The sequence below is a fragment of the Rhipicephalus microplus genome, chromosome 6 (assembly GCF_043290135.1).
Source record: "Rhipicephalus microplus isolate Deutch F79 chromosome 6, USDA_Rmic, whole genome shotgun sequence".
Lineage (NCBI taxonomy): Eukaryota > Metazoa > Arthropoda > Arachnida > Ixodida > Ixodidae > Rhipicephalus > Rhipicephalus microplus.
Window position 1 is genome coordinate 138,926,957 of NC_134705.1, and position 18,336 is coordinate 138,945,292.

At 44.0% G+C, this 18,336-nt stretch overlaps 1 protein-coding gene across 4 annotated transcripts in view; it reads right to left on the reverse strand.

The window, feature by feature from the left end:
• Positions 1–18,336, reverse strand: part of LOC119167311 (papilin) — an 87,531-nt gene that overhangs the window by 52,199 nt on the left and 16,996 nt on the right. For 3 of the 4 annotated variants that reach the window (XM_075866704.1, XM_075866705.1, XM_075866703.1), the window contains 3 exons: positions 10,797–10,847; positions 10,275–10,445; positions 9,178–9,369 (listed from right to left, as the gene is read on the reverse strand). The exons of the other annotated variant lie outside the window; for it this stretch is intronic. In XM_075866704.1, the coding sequence (XP_075722819.1) occupies positions 9,178–9,369; positions 10,275–10,445; positions 10,797–10,847 (414 nt within the window). The remainder of the gene's footprint in view (positions 1–9,177; positions 9,370–10,274; positions 10,446–10,796; positions 10,848–18,336) is intronic. 4 annotated transcript variants of the gene reach the window in all.

Here is an 18,336-nt window from a genome sequence, read left to right on the forward strand (position 1 = left end):
CCAACAATGACCACCTACCGATAAGTTTTGAAATTTCTTGCCCGTTATTTCCATCTTGTTCAAATGTAAGAGTATTTGTGAATTGCACTAAATTTAGGAATGATCTGAAGTCAGCATCGGCTTTTTACTCGGAAGAGAGCGATGATACAAAAGCACTGAAGATAAACGCAGTCATCAAAAGATCCTACAAAAGAGCCGAATTTACTTTTGAATCCACAAAAAGGGTATATAGCCGTTGGTGGAATGATGAATGTACAAGAGAACACCGACGACGTCAGGCAGCTTGGAAGCAGCTCTTACATAATCAATCCCCCCAAACTGGGCCGATTATAAATTCATTGCTGCGGGCTTTAAGGGAACGGTAGCTCAAGCTAAACAAGAATATGACAGAAGACATTATGAATACCAGTCGAAACCTAAACATATGAAAGCACTGTTCCGATATATGAGAGCTTGGAAAATCTTGCCATCACCAGTTAATGCAGCTTGTGATAATCTGTCGGCGCAAGAAATGACGACTACTTTAGAGGCAATCGGTAAAAGTCTGGAAAAGAGATTTACTTCAGTAGTGCCAAACAACTAGCACAAGTCTACGACAAAGTCTTACTTTGACGAAGTGACACAGACTTAAGTATCCAACGTGATTAAACATTTACCCTGTGCGTCTCCCGGCCCAGATGGAATCACAGTACTCATGAATAAAATTCTGTTCAATTCATCGCCTCGAGATGTCGCCAATGTTATTAACTACTCCTTAAAAAACTCATGGGTGCCGCAGGACCGGAGGATAGCAAAGGTGATTCCTATACTAAAAAATCCTGGTGTTGGATTAACAGTCGATAATATCAGACCAATCTCTCTGACATCTAACATGGTCAAACTAGTAGAGAGTGTTCTACATAGCCGAGTAAGTATCTGTATGGCAGAAAATTTAGTAATAAAAGCAAACCAAATTGGCTTTGGTAGTGGTTTCTCTATTTGTTGTGCCCATGCTGATTTAGAGAGCCGAATACAGCTCGCGCGAAAAAAAAGGCAATACGCTGCTTTAGTAACGCTTCACATAGCCAAGGCGTATGACAGTTTGGAGCACTTCATATTGTTAAATACGCTAAAGAGATTGAATTTCCCACAATATTTTATTGAGTGGGTGGCAAAATTTTTAAAATCAAGAGAATTCTACTGCGTCGAGGATGGATGTTCCTCATCTAGATTTAAACAAACGCGCGGAGTTCCCCAAGGAGCAGTCTTATCTCCAGTGTTATTTAATGCTTTAATGAGCACAATTCGAACAGATCAAGAAGTCACTGTCTACATTTATGCTGATCACATCGCATTCTTTGCTGCTGACTGTGGTATTTACTCACTACAACTTAAATTACAAAGGTATATTAACATGTTAGAAATTTGGTTGCAGTCGATTTCGTTATCGTTAAATGTCAACAAAAGCGCGCTCATGGCGTTTCCGCTTGCAGAACCAATTTTAATTTCAATTCTATATAAACAGGAACCCATCCAGTAAGTAGACTTTATAAAATATTTGGGAATCGCTTATAATGACAAACTTAACTGGAGTCCACCCGAAGAGTATATAACTACCAAAGCACAGTGGGCTTCAGGCTTACTACGCAAGCTAAGTAACCGGAAATATGGGTTACGGAGGCACAACTTGATAACATTGTACAAGATGTATATGCGCCCCATCATGGAATTCGGCTGCATATTATTCTCCGGTGGCCCTTCTTATAAAACGAAACCTCTAGTTGTCTTGGAGCGAGAAGCACTGCGAATGTGTCTGAAACTTCCTAGGTTTGTGTCTATCAACGTGCTGTACCAGGAAGCGCGCCCGCCTACACTACTTTGTCGATTTTGAATTTTGACCGTACAAGCATTTTTAAAATTTTATAGCTTACCGGCAAGAAGATCTCAATATGCTTTTATCGCAAACCCAGACGCCTTCTTTCGTGCTCATTGGCCATGGTTTCACACACCTCAGATAATGTTTGTACAAAATATACTACAAGGTATAAATGTGAACATTAGAAATGTAATTGAGACTAATGACTCGAATTGTCATGTTATAATTGAGTATGATCATATATTTACCCAAAATTCCAAGTTACAATCTCTCAAAATTTTAAATAACATATATTAGATTACTTGGAGCTTGCAGAAACTAAAAATATAATAGCCACAGATGCTCTCGCAAATAATTAAAAGGCAGGTGTAGGCATTGCCTCTGATTCGCGTGACTGGTCCTTTTCAGTGAGACTGCCTGATTCTACTCCAGTTTTTGAAGCGGAGCTCGTGGCGATTATTTTAGCTCTTCGAAAACTTCCATCAAATCAAAACAATGCAGTCATAATGACGGATTCTCTTTCAGTTTGTGCAGCTTTGACAGCTTCAGAGAAGTCTCGAATTCTAAGCACATTCAAAACATTAGTACCCCCGCAGTTGAGACTCCTGAGGTTACTATGGGTTCCGGGACACTGTGGATTAAAATTAAATGAATTGGCCGATTCCTTAGCACAAGCCGCACTTGATGGGCCAGTTTTGTCCATATTGCCAGATGTTGAATATATCACGGCAATAAGATATCGGAAATCAGCAATCTCCACTAATACGAGAGAAAAAGTAACTACATGGACAGAATATAACCACCTCATGTTTCCATGGCAACCCCACTGGAGCCAGTCCAAAAAGCTCGAAGTCTTAATTACTAAACTTCAATGTCGTGTCCCCCCCCCCCCCCCCCCCCCGTAAACCTGTATCTACACAGAGCTGGTCAGACAAGATCACCTCTCTGCACATTCTGCGGAGAAATGGTATCACTAGATCATTATTTTTTGTATTGTCGCCGCAACGATATACTTCGAAAAAGGTTACTAGTTATGCCATTTCTGAAAATAGGCGTTAGATTGACGGCGGAAACAGCGCTAAGCTTTGATGCCTCAGTTTTGGGACATTGCCACAGGGATGCTTTTAATGCTGTTTGCGATTATATTCAGGCAACAAAGCGTGTACCTTTGTGATCTTCAACCAAAAAATTATTATTTATTACTCCCCAGGGCAGAGTGAAGTAAACGCAGCTGAGTGGTAGTCATAACACCTCAATTCTCAAAATTACTCAACTTGACTTTTCTTTTTTTTTTCTCGTTCGCTTTTTTTATGTTGTTTTTTACATTAGTCTTATTATAATACCAATTCATTGCACAGTTAAAATGATCACAGAAAAACTGTACTACGCTTTCTTGGCCAATCCCCCTGAATGGGGAGCCATCATCCCAGGGAAACAAACAAACAAACAAACAAACAAACAAACAAACAAACAAACGAACAGCTGGTTCAGGATCGGGTGTTGTCTCTTGTTCTCTGTCTAGTACATCACAATGGCGCAGTCGACGAAGAAGTCTTACGTCCAGGCTTCGTCATCCAGAACATCCGTGATAAGCGCCGCTCGAGGACAGCGTCAAGGCCTCCTCGGCAGCTGTTCACCTGTCGCCACTGCCATCACCGTTCGGGGACGGCGTCAAGGCCTCCTCGGCGGCTGCAGTACACGTTACCGGTACCATTTCACAAGGGACGCCGTGCACGCGTCCTTGGCTATGGATTCTGCCGTCAGCGCAAGCCGACAAGTGAACCCTCTGTGGGAAGCCACCGAAACGTGTCATCGTGGTTCGTCGGCAGTGCGGGCTTCTCCATCCAGGAACGCCGTTCACGCTTCTTTGGCGATGGAGTCAACAACCCGGCCGTCGCTTCAGCTGCCCATCGGACCATCAGTGGACGGTGTCCATGCCTCCTCTGTGGTACCAGGGCATCACCCAATGGACACTATGCTACCATTTCGCGGCCGTAATACGCACGGGCTCCTTGCCTTCGGGAATGCTGTTCAAGCTTCCCATGGCCTGCATTCCCTGTCCGGTACTCTTCCAACACATAAGCCGCCAAGAAACGCTGTTCATGCTTCCTTGGACGTGCGTGTCACCACCGTGAGTACTACTAGAACCACGTACTCCACGGACGCGAACCAAAGCGGTTCAGAAGCCCCGTGCGACAGTGCCGTGGAACTGCGGTGTACCATCGCACTGCTTCGCACCGAGACTAACAAACTGACAGCGTCAATCACCGAGCGAACTCCTACAATGTTGCCAGCATTGTGTGACATTAACGCAGTGTTAGATATAGCGCCTCATACGACCTTGAGGCAAGCACACCGGAGCAACGCAGGTAGCTTCGGTCTTCTCTGATCGAGCTCTCACACCAGCTCGACTGCTTCGTGTCGGTGATCTCTGCGTTGCCACCTGCCACCTCACAATCACCAGCTGTCTGCGAACAACCGGAATTCCACGGGGTCCGGAACGACGCCGACAGCTGGGTGGCAACTGTCAACGCGATAGCAATGCGCGAGGCCTGGACGGAATCTCAGAAATGGACCGTGGCTGTAGACCGTCTTCGGCAAGGTGCAGCGGCGTGGCACCGGTATGAAGGCTGGAAGCAGCAGTCATGGGCGGAATGGAGCTGCAAGCTCATAGCTGCTTTTGGTCGTAATCCTTACCACCTCTCCACCACCACCCCGTCCAACCTGACCGGTATCGAGGAGCACGCTCCAGAGGCTTTCCACCTCGAGGCTGCAGCTGTGCACTGCAGCTTACCACATGAGATGTTAGACTCTTTGTCGATACCCGAAGCAAGCTCACTGCGGCCAGAGGCCACTACCGAAGTCGGACCTTTTGAAGGGCGTTGCTCCAACGAAACAGCCTCAGAGAATCATCTCGACTGTGCTGCATTGCCCTTCACCGACGAACCCCATTAGTACACCGAGCTGAAGTGGAGCAACACCTCGAAGGTTCCTCGGAGCCATTCAGCAGCGTGGCAGAAAGCTTCTCCGCCTGTCCTACGAATGACGTCAGCCGCAGGTGCGACATGCCACTGCTGCTCTCAGTACCCGCTTAAGTACGCGACGCCATCATGTCAGTGGAAGAGGCTAATACCGGTCCTCTTACAGCTCAGTTAAAGAAGCCAGCCCCAATACCACCTTTAATGAGGCAAGTGGAGACACCAACATTGCCTATGCTTGAGCCGCCTACGGTCATGGCGCCGGTAGAGCGCAAGGTAATCACTGCTGGTCTAACTCACCAATATCTTGAGGAGAAAGTTGGCGCTCAAGATGCAGACAGCAGCCAATACGATGACAGCTTCCCAAAATGTCCTGCCGCAGATGCCAAAACCGGCCGTAATTTATGTTCTGTGCCACACATCTCAGAAGTTGCGTACCCATTCTCGACACAAGCCAAGGTACCCAGTGCGTTTTTTGGAATACTCTTTCGGCTACCCTCGTCCGGAGTTCAACGTCTGCCGCTGATTTTGTGGCCCGTCCAAAGCGCGCTGTCAGGTGCATGTTTAGCTGCTTCCCACAGAGAGTCTCTGCATGGCCGAGACCGACCACAACGATGCAGCCAGTCTCGATTTATGGAAGACTCTGGCACCCAGTTTCAGCGTGGCCGATGCCGGCCTCCGAGATGCAGCCAGTATATCGACCGCCAGATCTACCTTTGGGATACCGGGACCAAATCGCGGCACGGCCGAGAGCGTCGGCCGCAATGGGGCAGCCAGTGCCGGCGACCTGAGTCCACAGCGGTTTTTCAAGAAACATCGTGGCGTGAAAAAGTGACGCGCTCGAGGCAGCCAGTGTCGTCCACCGGAGACGCTTCCCCCAGACCGTCGCTCCATATTGCATTGCGGTCCGGGCTGACCACCACGATGCAGCCAAGCCCACCCACCAGAAATTTTGCCGCCAGATCTGGGCGCGCGCAGTCAAGGCCGAGTGTCATGACCAAGAAAGACGCTGGCGCTTCGGTGCGCGGGTAGCGAGAGCAAGGAAGAGAAGGACGAAGTACAGCAGCTGGCCCAGGATCAAGTGTTGTCTCTTGTTCTCTGTCTAGTAGATCACAATATATATATATATATATATATATATATATATATATATATATATATATATATATATATATATAGGGAGTAATAATTCAATGGGCCAGTTAGTGTTCGTGAAGGTATGGGATATGGCACAACGGGAGCGTTGTCAACAAGAATAACTATATTTCCCAACAGTTTCGGCAGGGGTCCTTTCTTCATCAGGAGATGAGTTATGCTAACATGAACTTCCTAACTTCGTTGCTGCCGCCTCCCTCTCGCCTTGAAAAATGCTTGCGAGAGTGAGAGAACTAAAAAAAGAAAGAAAGAAAAAAAGAGAAAAAATACGAAAACAAAAAACAAAAAAAAAACAAAAAAAGAAAGTAAAAAAATAGAAAGAACCACTGTCAGCACTGAGAACGAAACCGAATGTCCGTGTACGTCCACATCCGGTTCTTATCCCATGCTGGTCAGTTCTCGACGTGTGTTGGGCCACCCAAGATTGTCCCCGCGGTGGCGGGAGGGGTCCGTGACGCCGTGACGGCATGCGTAAGGAAAGGGTTTCCCCTTAATGAGCCGACCGACCCATTGAGGGGAAACCCTTTCCTTACACAAGCCGTCACGGACCCCTTCCGCCACCGTGGCGACAATCTTGGGTGGCCCGACACACACCGAGAACTGACCAGCACGGGATAAGAACCGGATGTGGACGTAAACGGACATTTGGTTTCGTTCTCAGTGTTGACTTTCGTTCTCAGTGTTGACAGTGGTTCTTCCTCTTTGTTACTTTCTTTTTTTCCTTTTTTCTTTTTTATTTTCGTCTTTTTTCTTCTCTTTTTTCTGTTTTTATTTTCTTTCTTTCTTTTTTTAGTTCTCTCACTCTCGCAAGCATTTTTCAAGGCGAGAGGGACGCGACAGCAACGAAGTTTGGAAGTTCATGTTAGTATAACTCATCCCCTGATGAAGGGAGGACCCCTCCCGAAACTGTCGGGAAATAAATATATTTATCCTTGTTGACAACACTCCCGTTGTGCCATATCCCATACCTATATATATATATATATATATATATATATATATATATATATATATATATATATATATATATATATATATATATATTTAACCAATACTGGTCATTCTTGGGGGCATAGTTCTTCATTGATCCCTACTGCAATTGACACCAATAATGTGGCACGTTTATGGAGGTAGCACCCACAAAGAAGAAGAAGCGTGACCGAGGTCTTCTGTGAAGCCGAGGCGCATAAGTAGAGGCGGGTAAGCGGCGTTTTCGGGACGACGTACCGAAGCTGTTTCAGTGAAAATTACACTGAAAAAAGACGTTGGTTTCCACTTTGCGTGAACTATTGATTGACAGAAAAAAATAAGCCACTTTTTTTCGTTTTCCAATTACAGGACGCTGATTACCTAATTTGATGTCATGTTCATTATTCCGAAAATGCTTGTACCAGTGGCTCAATTTTTCGTTTGTGGTCTTTTGAGGTCCTAACTACGAGAAAAACGCGCACTAAAAGTGTGTCTGATCAAAATAAAAAATCCAGGGCTGAAAGGGATAAGGGGGAAAAGTGTATACCTAAGGGCTTCTTGTTTTTCCGTGTTTTGACACAATATTACTGAGATCTAACAGACAATATTGCCAAAAGAATGTATAAAGCATCGAAAGCGTTATTTGAAGGTCATAGGTTCGATTCCTGCTCACGGCAAGTTAATTTTTCACCCACTTTTCTTTCTTGATATTTACAATACATTGGTTCTATTAACTTTCCCTATACATTCCTTGCAATTGTTTTCTGTTGGATCTCATATATATATTGTACAGCTTATATCTACCCGGAAATGGCGATACCTGACATGTGCAGTTTAAATGCGACAACGCCTGTAAAAAACGGACATCGCAACGGCTGGCCTGATGAATCAAGGGCTAAAACAAAATCCCAGCACAAATTGAACTAAAGAATTTCGTTTGAGAGTCACTTGTTCTACGACTAAGCTTTGCCAAGTGTTGAAATTGCTTGGGAAAAAAGGCCCTATGCAGGCGTAATGTCGGTGCTACGTCAATTGTATTTGCCGTATGTGCATGTATTTTATAAGAACTGAATAAACATCCCATATTTGCACCTTTGTGACAGGTATCATAAACGTCTCTAGTGATTCAACGCTTGGATCGCCTTCTACTGCAGTCTAATAAACATTGAATTAGTAATCTCATTATTCAGCAAGCTATGATGAATTATTTATTGACGTAGGAGGAATTAGTAATAGAAGTTAACTATGGTACTCACACCATCGCATCGTAAAGGGACTTTGTCTTTATTGTACTCACATATGTCTTCTAACGTGATTGCTTACGTGACTCGATCTAGACGAAAATTTCCTTTTTTTAAACGCCAGTGTAAGCGACATTCCTGATAAGCCCACAATTTGCACACAAATACAACGCATGCAAAAATGCGTCGATTAACCTTGTGAAGTTTGATTCAAGGTAAAATATGAAGGGTAGATAATTACACGCTGATGATGACGCATGAAACCAACTCCCAGTAGGCGTGCAATTTACCATTTTTGAAACGATGACTTTTAATTTCCAGAGTGAATTGAAGGCTTTGTACTTTGACTCGAAATCACAAAGTGAAAAGGGCATTGTCAGACAGTTCATTCGGATGTTTTGTTATTGCGCTGGTTGAGCTTGTAAGTAACAACTTTTTTGCGAATATGAGAATGTGATCAATACTGATTGTTGGCCTAATTGCAGGTGTCACCTAATCTGATCTTCACGTGTTAAATATAATTTAATTTCGTACGTTCAGGTATTACCCGCGTCCGGGCAATGAAGTACCGATGCCAGGATAGTACAAAGAACTCTCGTGGCGTCAGCCCATTAGCGTTGATTTCAGGAATGACTACATTTTCTGATTATAATCATTTTAATTGTTCGCGTTTAACGTCCCCAAAACACCATAGAAATATTAGAGACGCAATTCTTCACCAGTCGGGGTTCTTTAACGTGCAACTAAATCTAAGCAATTAGCCCTCAAGCACTTTCACCACAACGAAAATGCGGACGCTGCGACCCGAATTCAATCCCGCGCCCGGTGGGTCAGCAACCAATTGCCTTAGCCACTCGACCACCGTGAAGGGTGATTTTCCTCGTCATAAGAATGCTTCCATTGAGATATATATCAGTGATACTCATTCGGATTACATTGCGCGAATCGGCTTTGCGCAAACTTTGCACGGACACATTACCTGGGGTTGATTTCTTGCAGCTGCTTAGGCACTCTTCCTCAGTGGTGTACTTGTTGTCGTTACCGTCACAGCCGCCGTATATGAATTCCACGCACTGACCCAGCTTGGCATCGTAGCCCCACAAAGGCATGTACGCCAGGCACGGCCCCTTCTCGGCCCTGGCAAGACATTTGGCTTCGTACTCGGTCTCGGCTGCAAAAACACAGTGCACCCAAGCTTAGACATGAACTTCAGTAGGACGGTAAACTGGGATGGGAAATTTTAGACAATATATGAAGGTGCAGATAGGTCCACGTTTTGCTTTAGATGCGTACTTGGGGCCTAAATTATTTTTCTTCAACCACAATGTAATGTCGTTGGTAGTATCACCAAACTCGGGACCGGCTCAACGCGTCCGTTGACTACCATCAAAGGGGGAATTTGCGAAGCTTTTTTTTTTCTTTTGTAAGTAATCTTTATCACGGAGCAGGAATAACAGGCAGGGATATTTGGGGCTTACAGTATAATTGATGTATTTCAAAAGCGCCCAAATGACACTTTTGAAAAGACCAAGAAACACGCAAGCCCTGTGCAAACGTTGACGAAATCCTTTGCCCAAGTTAAGGCACACAACTAAAGCGATATGTTCGCAGAGGAATTGTCACCTGAATTCTGGCTTCAAAATTTTCTGCCTACAGTCTTTACTCGTTCCGCTTGCACTGTGACAAAAGTTGACTAGACAAATTAATATGATTTCTTCTTGTGTTTTCAGAGAGGCACATTCGTTGTTTCGTAAAAATTCGGCGCCCCACGTGTTCTACCATTTTCAAAAATAAAGGTGCTGGGTGCAGAGCATTCTCTGTTTCCTGATCTTCTCCAGCGCTCTTTTTGCGTAAGTAGACTTGTAACTATGCTTTAGTGTTTGTGCGCGTTGGTATTCGCCAAAAGAGGCCCTTTAAATTCAAAGTTATTGTGACAATGATTATGGGGACGATTACAGCTAGAACTTTGCTTCCAGGTAAAGGAAAACGCCCTCAAGTGGTCGCCGAGTATTGTAACATACCAACAAGAGGCCATGGCCTCGCTGACCTGCTGATACTCGTAGTTTGGCTACTCACGTTTGCAGCTGGCCTTGCACTGCTCCGCCGTTTCGTAGTTGTTCGCGTTGCCCTCGCAGCCTCCGTAGATGAACCTCTGGCACGTTTGTGTGTCGTTGTCGAAGTAATAGCGAGGGATGGACGCATAGCATGGTCCACGGTCAGGTGGCACGTAACAGGCGAATGGGTTCACTGCGAAAGTCAGGCTCAGAGCTAAGTTTAATCAGGGGCCGATGATCCCACGGAATTTAAAGCCTTATCCGGGTTCTGTACATGTGAAAGGGTGATGTTATATACAAGTGTTGCGTGTGGTTGTGCATTAGCAGGAAAAAAATATTTAGGCTGCCAAACTTGCTGGTATCATATATGAAAATATAGTTGTATGCAATAATATACAAGACGTAATCGAGGAGCACAGGACTAACCTAAGCCACCATTGATTGCTCGAGCGTGTGCAAAATAGGGCACATATGCGCATTTACATATCTGAACAAGCTCATGGGGCGGCTCATAATGTCGCCTACACAGAGGGTGCTTTCTTACCATGTGGCTGCGATTCCTCGAGCTTTCGCCTGGCGTTCACGTTCAAGGACGCTGAAAAAAAACGAGAATGGACGATTACGATACTCCCTAACGCCGAATGTCAGCGCATTTGTGTACGTGTTTTTATTTGTCGATATATACAGATGCGAAGCCTTTTTAACGTGCGCGCAAGTAAAATGAACACAGAATACTGCGATTATTTAGCTTTCGTTACTTTTCGAAATGTTGGTTTTCGTTCTGTTGTATGTTCATCGGAATTGAGTCATTAGCGTATTTTATTGTTTTATTTTTTTTTCACCGATCGGAATGCAGTTAGGTACGAAGCTTTATTTTGTTTTCATTTTTAAATGTGCTAGCAGTTTTGTCGTTAGTTTTGATTTATTCCTATTCTCCATTTTAGCGGCGGTGGCCTAATTGTAATCCAGTCGGCGGTAGCAAAAAAAAACACAATCTACACAAAAGGGGACCATGGGGTGACACGGAACACCGTAGTTCTGCCGCGCAGCAGTCGGTGTTCTCGATCTAGAAACTCGTTAGCAGACGCTAATTACGTCATCCTTCCAAGACGCCATGGGGAGGAATGCTGAGAGGAGAGGGGGAGCGAACGTAGGTTATTCGTCGCTCACTACGTAGGCGTTGCTAGGCAGGAGAGAGAGAGCGTTAGAGAGGAGACAGGGGGACGCGCATTCGCAATGGGGGAGCGAGCAGAAGCATGTGGTAGGATAGAAGATTAGAGAGTAACGCGTAGCTGTTGGATATAAAGAAGGAGGCGAGTCGCGCATGCGTAGTGGGAGTGCGGACGCCGGACGCGGGACATACCCGCGAGCAAGAGATGATCCGCGTGGCTCGAGGCGCCCGAGCAAGTAGGCTTCTCGCTGCACTCGTTCCCTCAGTTACAGCTAGGCACAACGTGTAACAGCGCTCAGCGAAGAAACGGGCGGATAAGCTTTTCGCTAATAAAGACGCCTCCGGGTCAGATTTTTGTTACGCGGTCTAACAAAAACGAAAGTTCAGAAAACAAAAATTTCTCGCCAAGACAAACTTTGCCTTTCTAGAACCAATGCTGAGACGTGCGGTATAGAGGAAATAACAAGTTATCCGAATGAATGTTGTATAGATGTGAACCGAGAGAGTATACTTTAAATGTTCACCATACCATGAACGCAATATTCCAGCAACATGCCTAGCTAGCTAATTAATTGACTTCTTTCGTGTGAGTTTCAGCTGTTTTTTTCCGTCTATGCGAATTCGAGGCCTTAACACTCTATGGTCACTGTAGCAGATCTTGCCAACTTCTTCCACATTCTGTACGATGCTAGGGTCTGCACACAGAATGAACTACTTTTTAATTTCGCGATTAAGACTCTACTTACAATTACCCATTTTCTAAAGAAGGTATTGAAGATCCCTAAATCATTACATTCCTTGAACTCTACTAGTAATTACTCTGTCACTATAGACCCAATGTCAGATTACCCCACTTCATGGTCTCCAGCCTGCGTAAAAGTATCCCATCATTGCAGTATGCTATTGCTGATTCTACGTTTTTGTAGAAGCGTTCAGCTAATACGTCATCATGGCTAGATGTAGGTGCATAATCCCGTACCAACGTTTTCTTGTACCTCTTTTTGAACTCAATTACGATGCTTTCCACCCTTTCGCCGAAGCTGCAATATTTCTCTATGTTGCCCGCTGTATTTTATGCATATGGAACCCAACCGTATAGTTTTCTTCTGTCGAATAAGCCACGACAGCATAGGAATTGTTAGTGCTTCAGTAGTGTATAAGCCTCACTTGTCTTTCTAACATCACTGAGCCCTATTACACCCCATTTGACACCCTATGATTTCTCGATTAGCACAGCTGGAATAGCCTCAATAGGTAGCCTTCTAGCATTAAACGTAGCCAAGTTAAGATTTCAGTGACACCCTGTCCGGACCCACAGATTTTTAGCACCCTCCATGGCATGACCGGTATGACCACGGCCTTGGACAGTGCTTCGCAGCCACTGGGGACCGAGGCCCGAGAGTTATTTGGTGCATTCATGCTGGAGGTAGTGGCCAAGGGCTACACCAGGGTGGCCAATCGTGCTCTTGTGATGATGCGCATTACCGGCGGGGGCCAGCAGTGGCGCTCTACCCAAAGATGTGTTTAAATACACTGGTGTCAAAGTTATTCTCTTACGCCACTCAGAATGGACGTTATGGTATTGTTCACATCGAATGCATTATGGTTGCGTGCTATAAAGGAAGGTTGCATGTAATGTGTATCTCTATGGTAACAATATATATATATATATATATATATATATATATATATATATATATATATATATATATATATAAGTGTGTGTGTGTGTGTGTGTATGTATATAGGAAAGAAGTGTATACCTAATGGGTACAAAAAAGAAAAAGAAGAGAGAAAAAGAAAAAAAGAAAATATAAGATGGACTCTTCGGGCGTCCCTCTCACTCTTATTTTCCCTTCCCCCTCTATCTCCCCCTTTTCTTATTTTCATCTTTAGGATGTCTCTGGCTTTTCGGTGTGGCGGCTCTGGCGGTTCGGTGTAGGGAAAAAGAGCAACTCCGGACCGCCAGAGCCAGGTGGCACCGTCTCGTCGGGAACAATGCGTTCGTGAAAGGAAGGATACACAGACCGCAGACATTCTAAAGGTGAAAAGGAGAAAAGGGAGAGAGATGGAGGGAAAGGAGAAGGAATAGTGAAAGGGGGTGCCCGGAGGAGTCCACCTTATATTCTCATTTTTCTTCTTCTTTTGCTTCTTCTTTTGCTTCTTCTTCTTTTTCTTTTTTCCCTCTTTCTCTCTCTCCCCCCTGATTTAAGATTGTATAAAGCTGAGCACCAATAAACTGTACCCTCAATCCTGATGAAGGCCAGACTAGGCCGAAACGTGGAAATAAACCACGTTGTGACCGCTCACGCAAGCTCTACTTCTCTTTCTCTCTCTCTCTCTCTCTCTCTCTCTCTCTCTCTCTATATATATATATATATATATATATATATATATATATATATATATATATATATATATATATATATATATATATATATATATATATATATATATATATATATAATGTCATGACTAAGAAAGACGCTGGCGCCTCGGCGCGCGGGTGGCTAGAGCAAGGAAGAGAAGGACGAAGTACAGAATAAGAACAGCTGGACAAGCACGCAAGTACCTCGAACACGCAAGTAGCTGGTCGTGCTTGCTCTAGGGTTTTGGCCTAAGTTTGTGTAGTGGCTGTGATTTCTTTGTCTTTATTAAATGTTCCTATAATGCTTTTACAGCCAAGTAAGCGCTTTTAGCGCGAGAAAAAGCACTCAGATGCCGTTTTCTTCACCTGGACCAGGGGCTTGCCTCTGGTCTGCTTCACTTCCGCCACAGGAAATACCAGTGGATCAGTTTCTTCGCAACGGCATTCCCGCAGTTCCTGTGGCCCTCGTCCCTAGCAATGACGGCTTCATTCGGATGAAGAATCCGAAAGTGGTCCAGGCGGAGCTTAGAGCTGCGACGTCTCACTTTCACAGCATCACAGAGGTCCGCCAGTTCGGCAGAGGTGGTATTCTATGTTTTTCATCTGATCAGCTCTGTGTCCAAGACCAATTAAAGTGCTCGAGTTTCGCGACCAATCCGGTGGGCGCCTTTATTCTCCGCCTCTGGCATCTGTGAAAGGTATTGTTCGCTGTGTCGATGTTAACTTGACTCCGTATGAGGTATTAGAGATGTTTGCCGTGACTGGTGCTATCTCCGTTTATAGGTGTGCACGACTGGTAGAGAAGCAGAAGATACCGACTGAGTCGTTAATTGTAACGTTTGCTGGAGCGAATCTCTTAAGCGAAATCAAGGCATGGCCACTAATATACAGAGTGGAACCGCTATCACCGCGACCACTCCAGGGTACGAAGTGCTGGCGATACGGTCACATTGTTAAAGTATGCAGGTCAGAACTCAGATGCCGAGTGTGTGGTGACAACCTCAAAACAAATGACTGCAAAGCTAAAGAAGAGAAATGTTGTCTCTGCAACGAACAACATTGTGCAGATAGTCATGATTGCTCAGCTAAGGCTCAAGAAATGCAAATTCTTGAAGTTATAGAGCGTAGGCGCTGTTCTCGACGAGAAGCCCTAGTGGAAATACAGGCTAGAACTCAGGGGTATGCCAGTGTTGCAGCACGACATCTCTCAGAAATAAATGGGTCGATTTCCCTGAATATAGCGGAGGCCGTAGAAAAGGCTCTAGAAAAAGCCGTGGAACGACTGGCTTCTAACTTTTGCGATTCTCTATCTCAAATTTTGGCTAACCAGATGACACGCATATTTGGTACAACGGGAGAGTCAGGCCTAGTATCCCAACATGTTGAGAGTTCACGACCAATAGCTGACGGTGAATCTGAAGCTGCGCCATCGTCTTATCCGCCTGCTCGAGCCTCTGCAATAGGCGTCCACAGCCAAAATGGGGAATTTGAAACCGCACCACCGTATTCTCCGTCTGCAGCACTCTCTGCAGTAGATATACAGAGTCTGAGTGAGTACAAAGCTGCATATACAATAGATTCCGATGACATGGATTTGGACCCTAGGTCCCTGAAGCGATCTAGATCCCCTGTGTCAAGGAAAACTAACTCACCGAAACAAAGAACAAAAAGTATCTGAAGAAAAAGGAGAGCCTTGCAAAGAGAGATTTCTTGAAATAACGCATTCTAGAGAAAGCTATAGTGGAAGCAGCTCTTTCGAAACCATAGAGTCGCTTAAGATTCTCCATTCAAATTGCCGATCGATTCATTCTGAATCTACGGATTTGGTATACTTGGCTTCTAAATTCGCTCCTGATATTATAGCATTACAAGAGACATGGCTATCTGTACATAATTTGTTCCAGTTAAATAACTTCCAATGTTTTCGACTAGACCGTCCATCGAGAGGTGGGGGTCTAGCTTTCTTTATTATTAATAGAATTAGTATGAAAGTCAAATGCTCATACAAACATATGTCGCCAGAATGCGAAATTTTTGCAGTAGACATTACATTGCCCAACTGAACTCTTTTCACTTTAGTTAATATGTATTTCCGAATGGAGTTCAAGACACACGAAGTTTGGAAATAGCTACAAAGTCGTGGTGTAAAGAGAAAGTTTTAGTTGAAGACTTTAATTCCCACCACACAATGTGGGTTTTAGAATTGATCTGAGTGGGAAACGCTTGTGGGAGTGGACAATGGCTAATGACCTGACGTTCCTCAACGTCAGAACCCCTACATTTATTCGTAATCACTCCAGGTCGGCCTTAGATTTAAGTTTTGTCAGTTCGGCAATTACTACTTCTTCTTGGAAAGCGCTGGACTGTGGCACCAACAATGACCACTTACCGATAAGTTTTGAAATTTCTTGCCCGTTAATTCCATCTTGTTCAAATGTAAGAGTATTTGTAAATTGCACTAAATTTAAGAATGATTTGAAGTCAGCATTGGCTTTTCACTCGGAAGAAAGCGATGATACAAAAGCACTGAAGATAAACGCAGCCATTAAAAGATCCTACAAAAGAGCCGAATTTACTGTTGAATCCACAAAAAGGGTATATAGCCTTTGGTGTAATGATGAATGGGCAAGAGAACACCGACGACGTCAGGCAGCTTGGAATCAGCTCTTACATAATCAATCCCCCCCAAACTGGGCCGATTATAACTTCATTGCTGTGGGCTTTAAGAGAACGGTAGCTTAAGCTAAACAAGAATATGACAGAAGACATTATGAATACCTGTCGAAGCCTAAACATATAAAAGCACTGTTCCGATATATGAGAGCTCAGAAAATCTTGCCATCACCAGTTAATGCAGCTTGTGATAATCTGTTAGCGCAAGAAATGACCACTACCTTTGAGGCAATCGGTAAAGGTCTGGAAAAGAGATTTACTTCAGTAGTACCAAACAACTGGCACAAGTCTACGACAAAGCCTGACTTTGACGAAGTGACACAGACTTAAGTATCCAACGTGATTAAACACTTACCCTGTGCGTCTCCTGGCCCAGATGGAATCACAGTACCCATGATTAAAATTCTGTTCAATTTATCACCTCGGGACGTCGCCAATGTTATTAACTACTCCTTAAAAAACTCAGGGGTGCCGCAGGATTGGAGGATAGCGAAGGTGATTCCTATACTAAATAATCCGGGTGTAGGATTAACAGTCGATAATATCAGACAAATCTCTCTGACATCTAACATGGTCAAACTAGTAGAGAGTGTTCTACATAGCCGAGTAAGTATCTGTATGGCAGACAATTTAGTAATAAAACCAAACCAAATCGGCTTTCGTAGTGCTTTCTCTATTTGTTGTGCCCATGCTGATTTAGAGAGCCGAATACAGCTCGCGCGAAAAAGAAGGCAATACACTGCTTTAGTAACGCTTGACATAGCCAACGCGTATGACAGTATGGAGCACTTCATATTGTTAAATACGCTAAAGAGATCGAATTTCCCACAATATTTTATTGAGTGGGTGGCAAAATTTTTAAAATCAAGAGAATTCTACTGCGTCAAGGATGGATGTTCCTCATCTAGATTTAAACAAACGCGCGGAGTTCCCCAAGGAGCAGTATTATCTCCAGTGTTATTTAATGCTTTAATGAGCGCAATTCCAACAGATCAAGAAGTCACTGTCTACATTTATGCTGATCACATCGCATTCTTTGCTGCTGACTGTGGCATTTACTCATTACAACTTAAATTACAAAGGTATATTAACATGTTAGAAATTTGGTTGCAGTCGATTTTGTTATCGTTAAATGTCAACAAAAGTGTGCTCATGGCGTTTCCGCTTGCAGAACCATTTTCAATTTCAATGCTATATAAACAGGAATCCATCCAGTAAGTAGACTCTATATAATATTTGGGAATCGCTTATAATGACAAACTTAACTGGAGTCCACACATAGAGTATATAACTACCAAAGCACAGCGGGCTTCAGGCTTACTACACAAGCTAAGTAACCGGAAAAATGGGTTACAGAGGCACAACTTGATAACGTTGTACAAGATGTATATGTGCCCCATCATGGAATTCGGCTGCATATTATTCTCGGGTGGCCCTTCTTATAAAACGAAACCTCTAGTTGTCTTGGAGCGAGAAGCACTGCGAATGTGTCTGAGACTCCCTAGGTTTGTGGCTATCAACGTACTGCACCAGGAAGCGCGCCCGCCTACACTACTTTGTCGATTTCAAATTTTGACCGTACAAGCATTTTTAAAATTTTATAGCTTACCGGCAAGAAGATCTCAATATGCTTTTATCGCAAACCCAGACGCCTTCTTTCGTGCTCATTGGCCACGGTTTCACACACCTCAGATAATGTTTGTACAAAATAGTCTACAAAGTGTAAATGTGAACATTAGAAATGTAATTGAGACTAATGACTCGAATTGTCATGTTATAATTGAGTATGATGATATATTCCCCCAAAACGCCAAGCAACAATCTCTCGAAATTTTAAATAACATATTATTGGATTACTTGGAGCATGCGGAC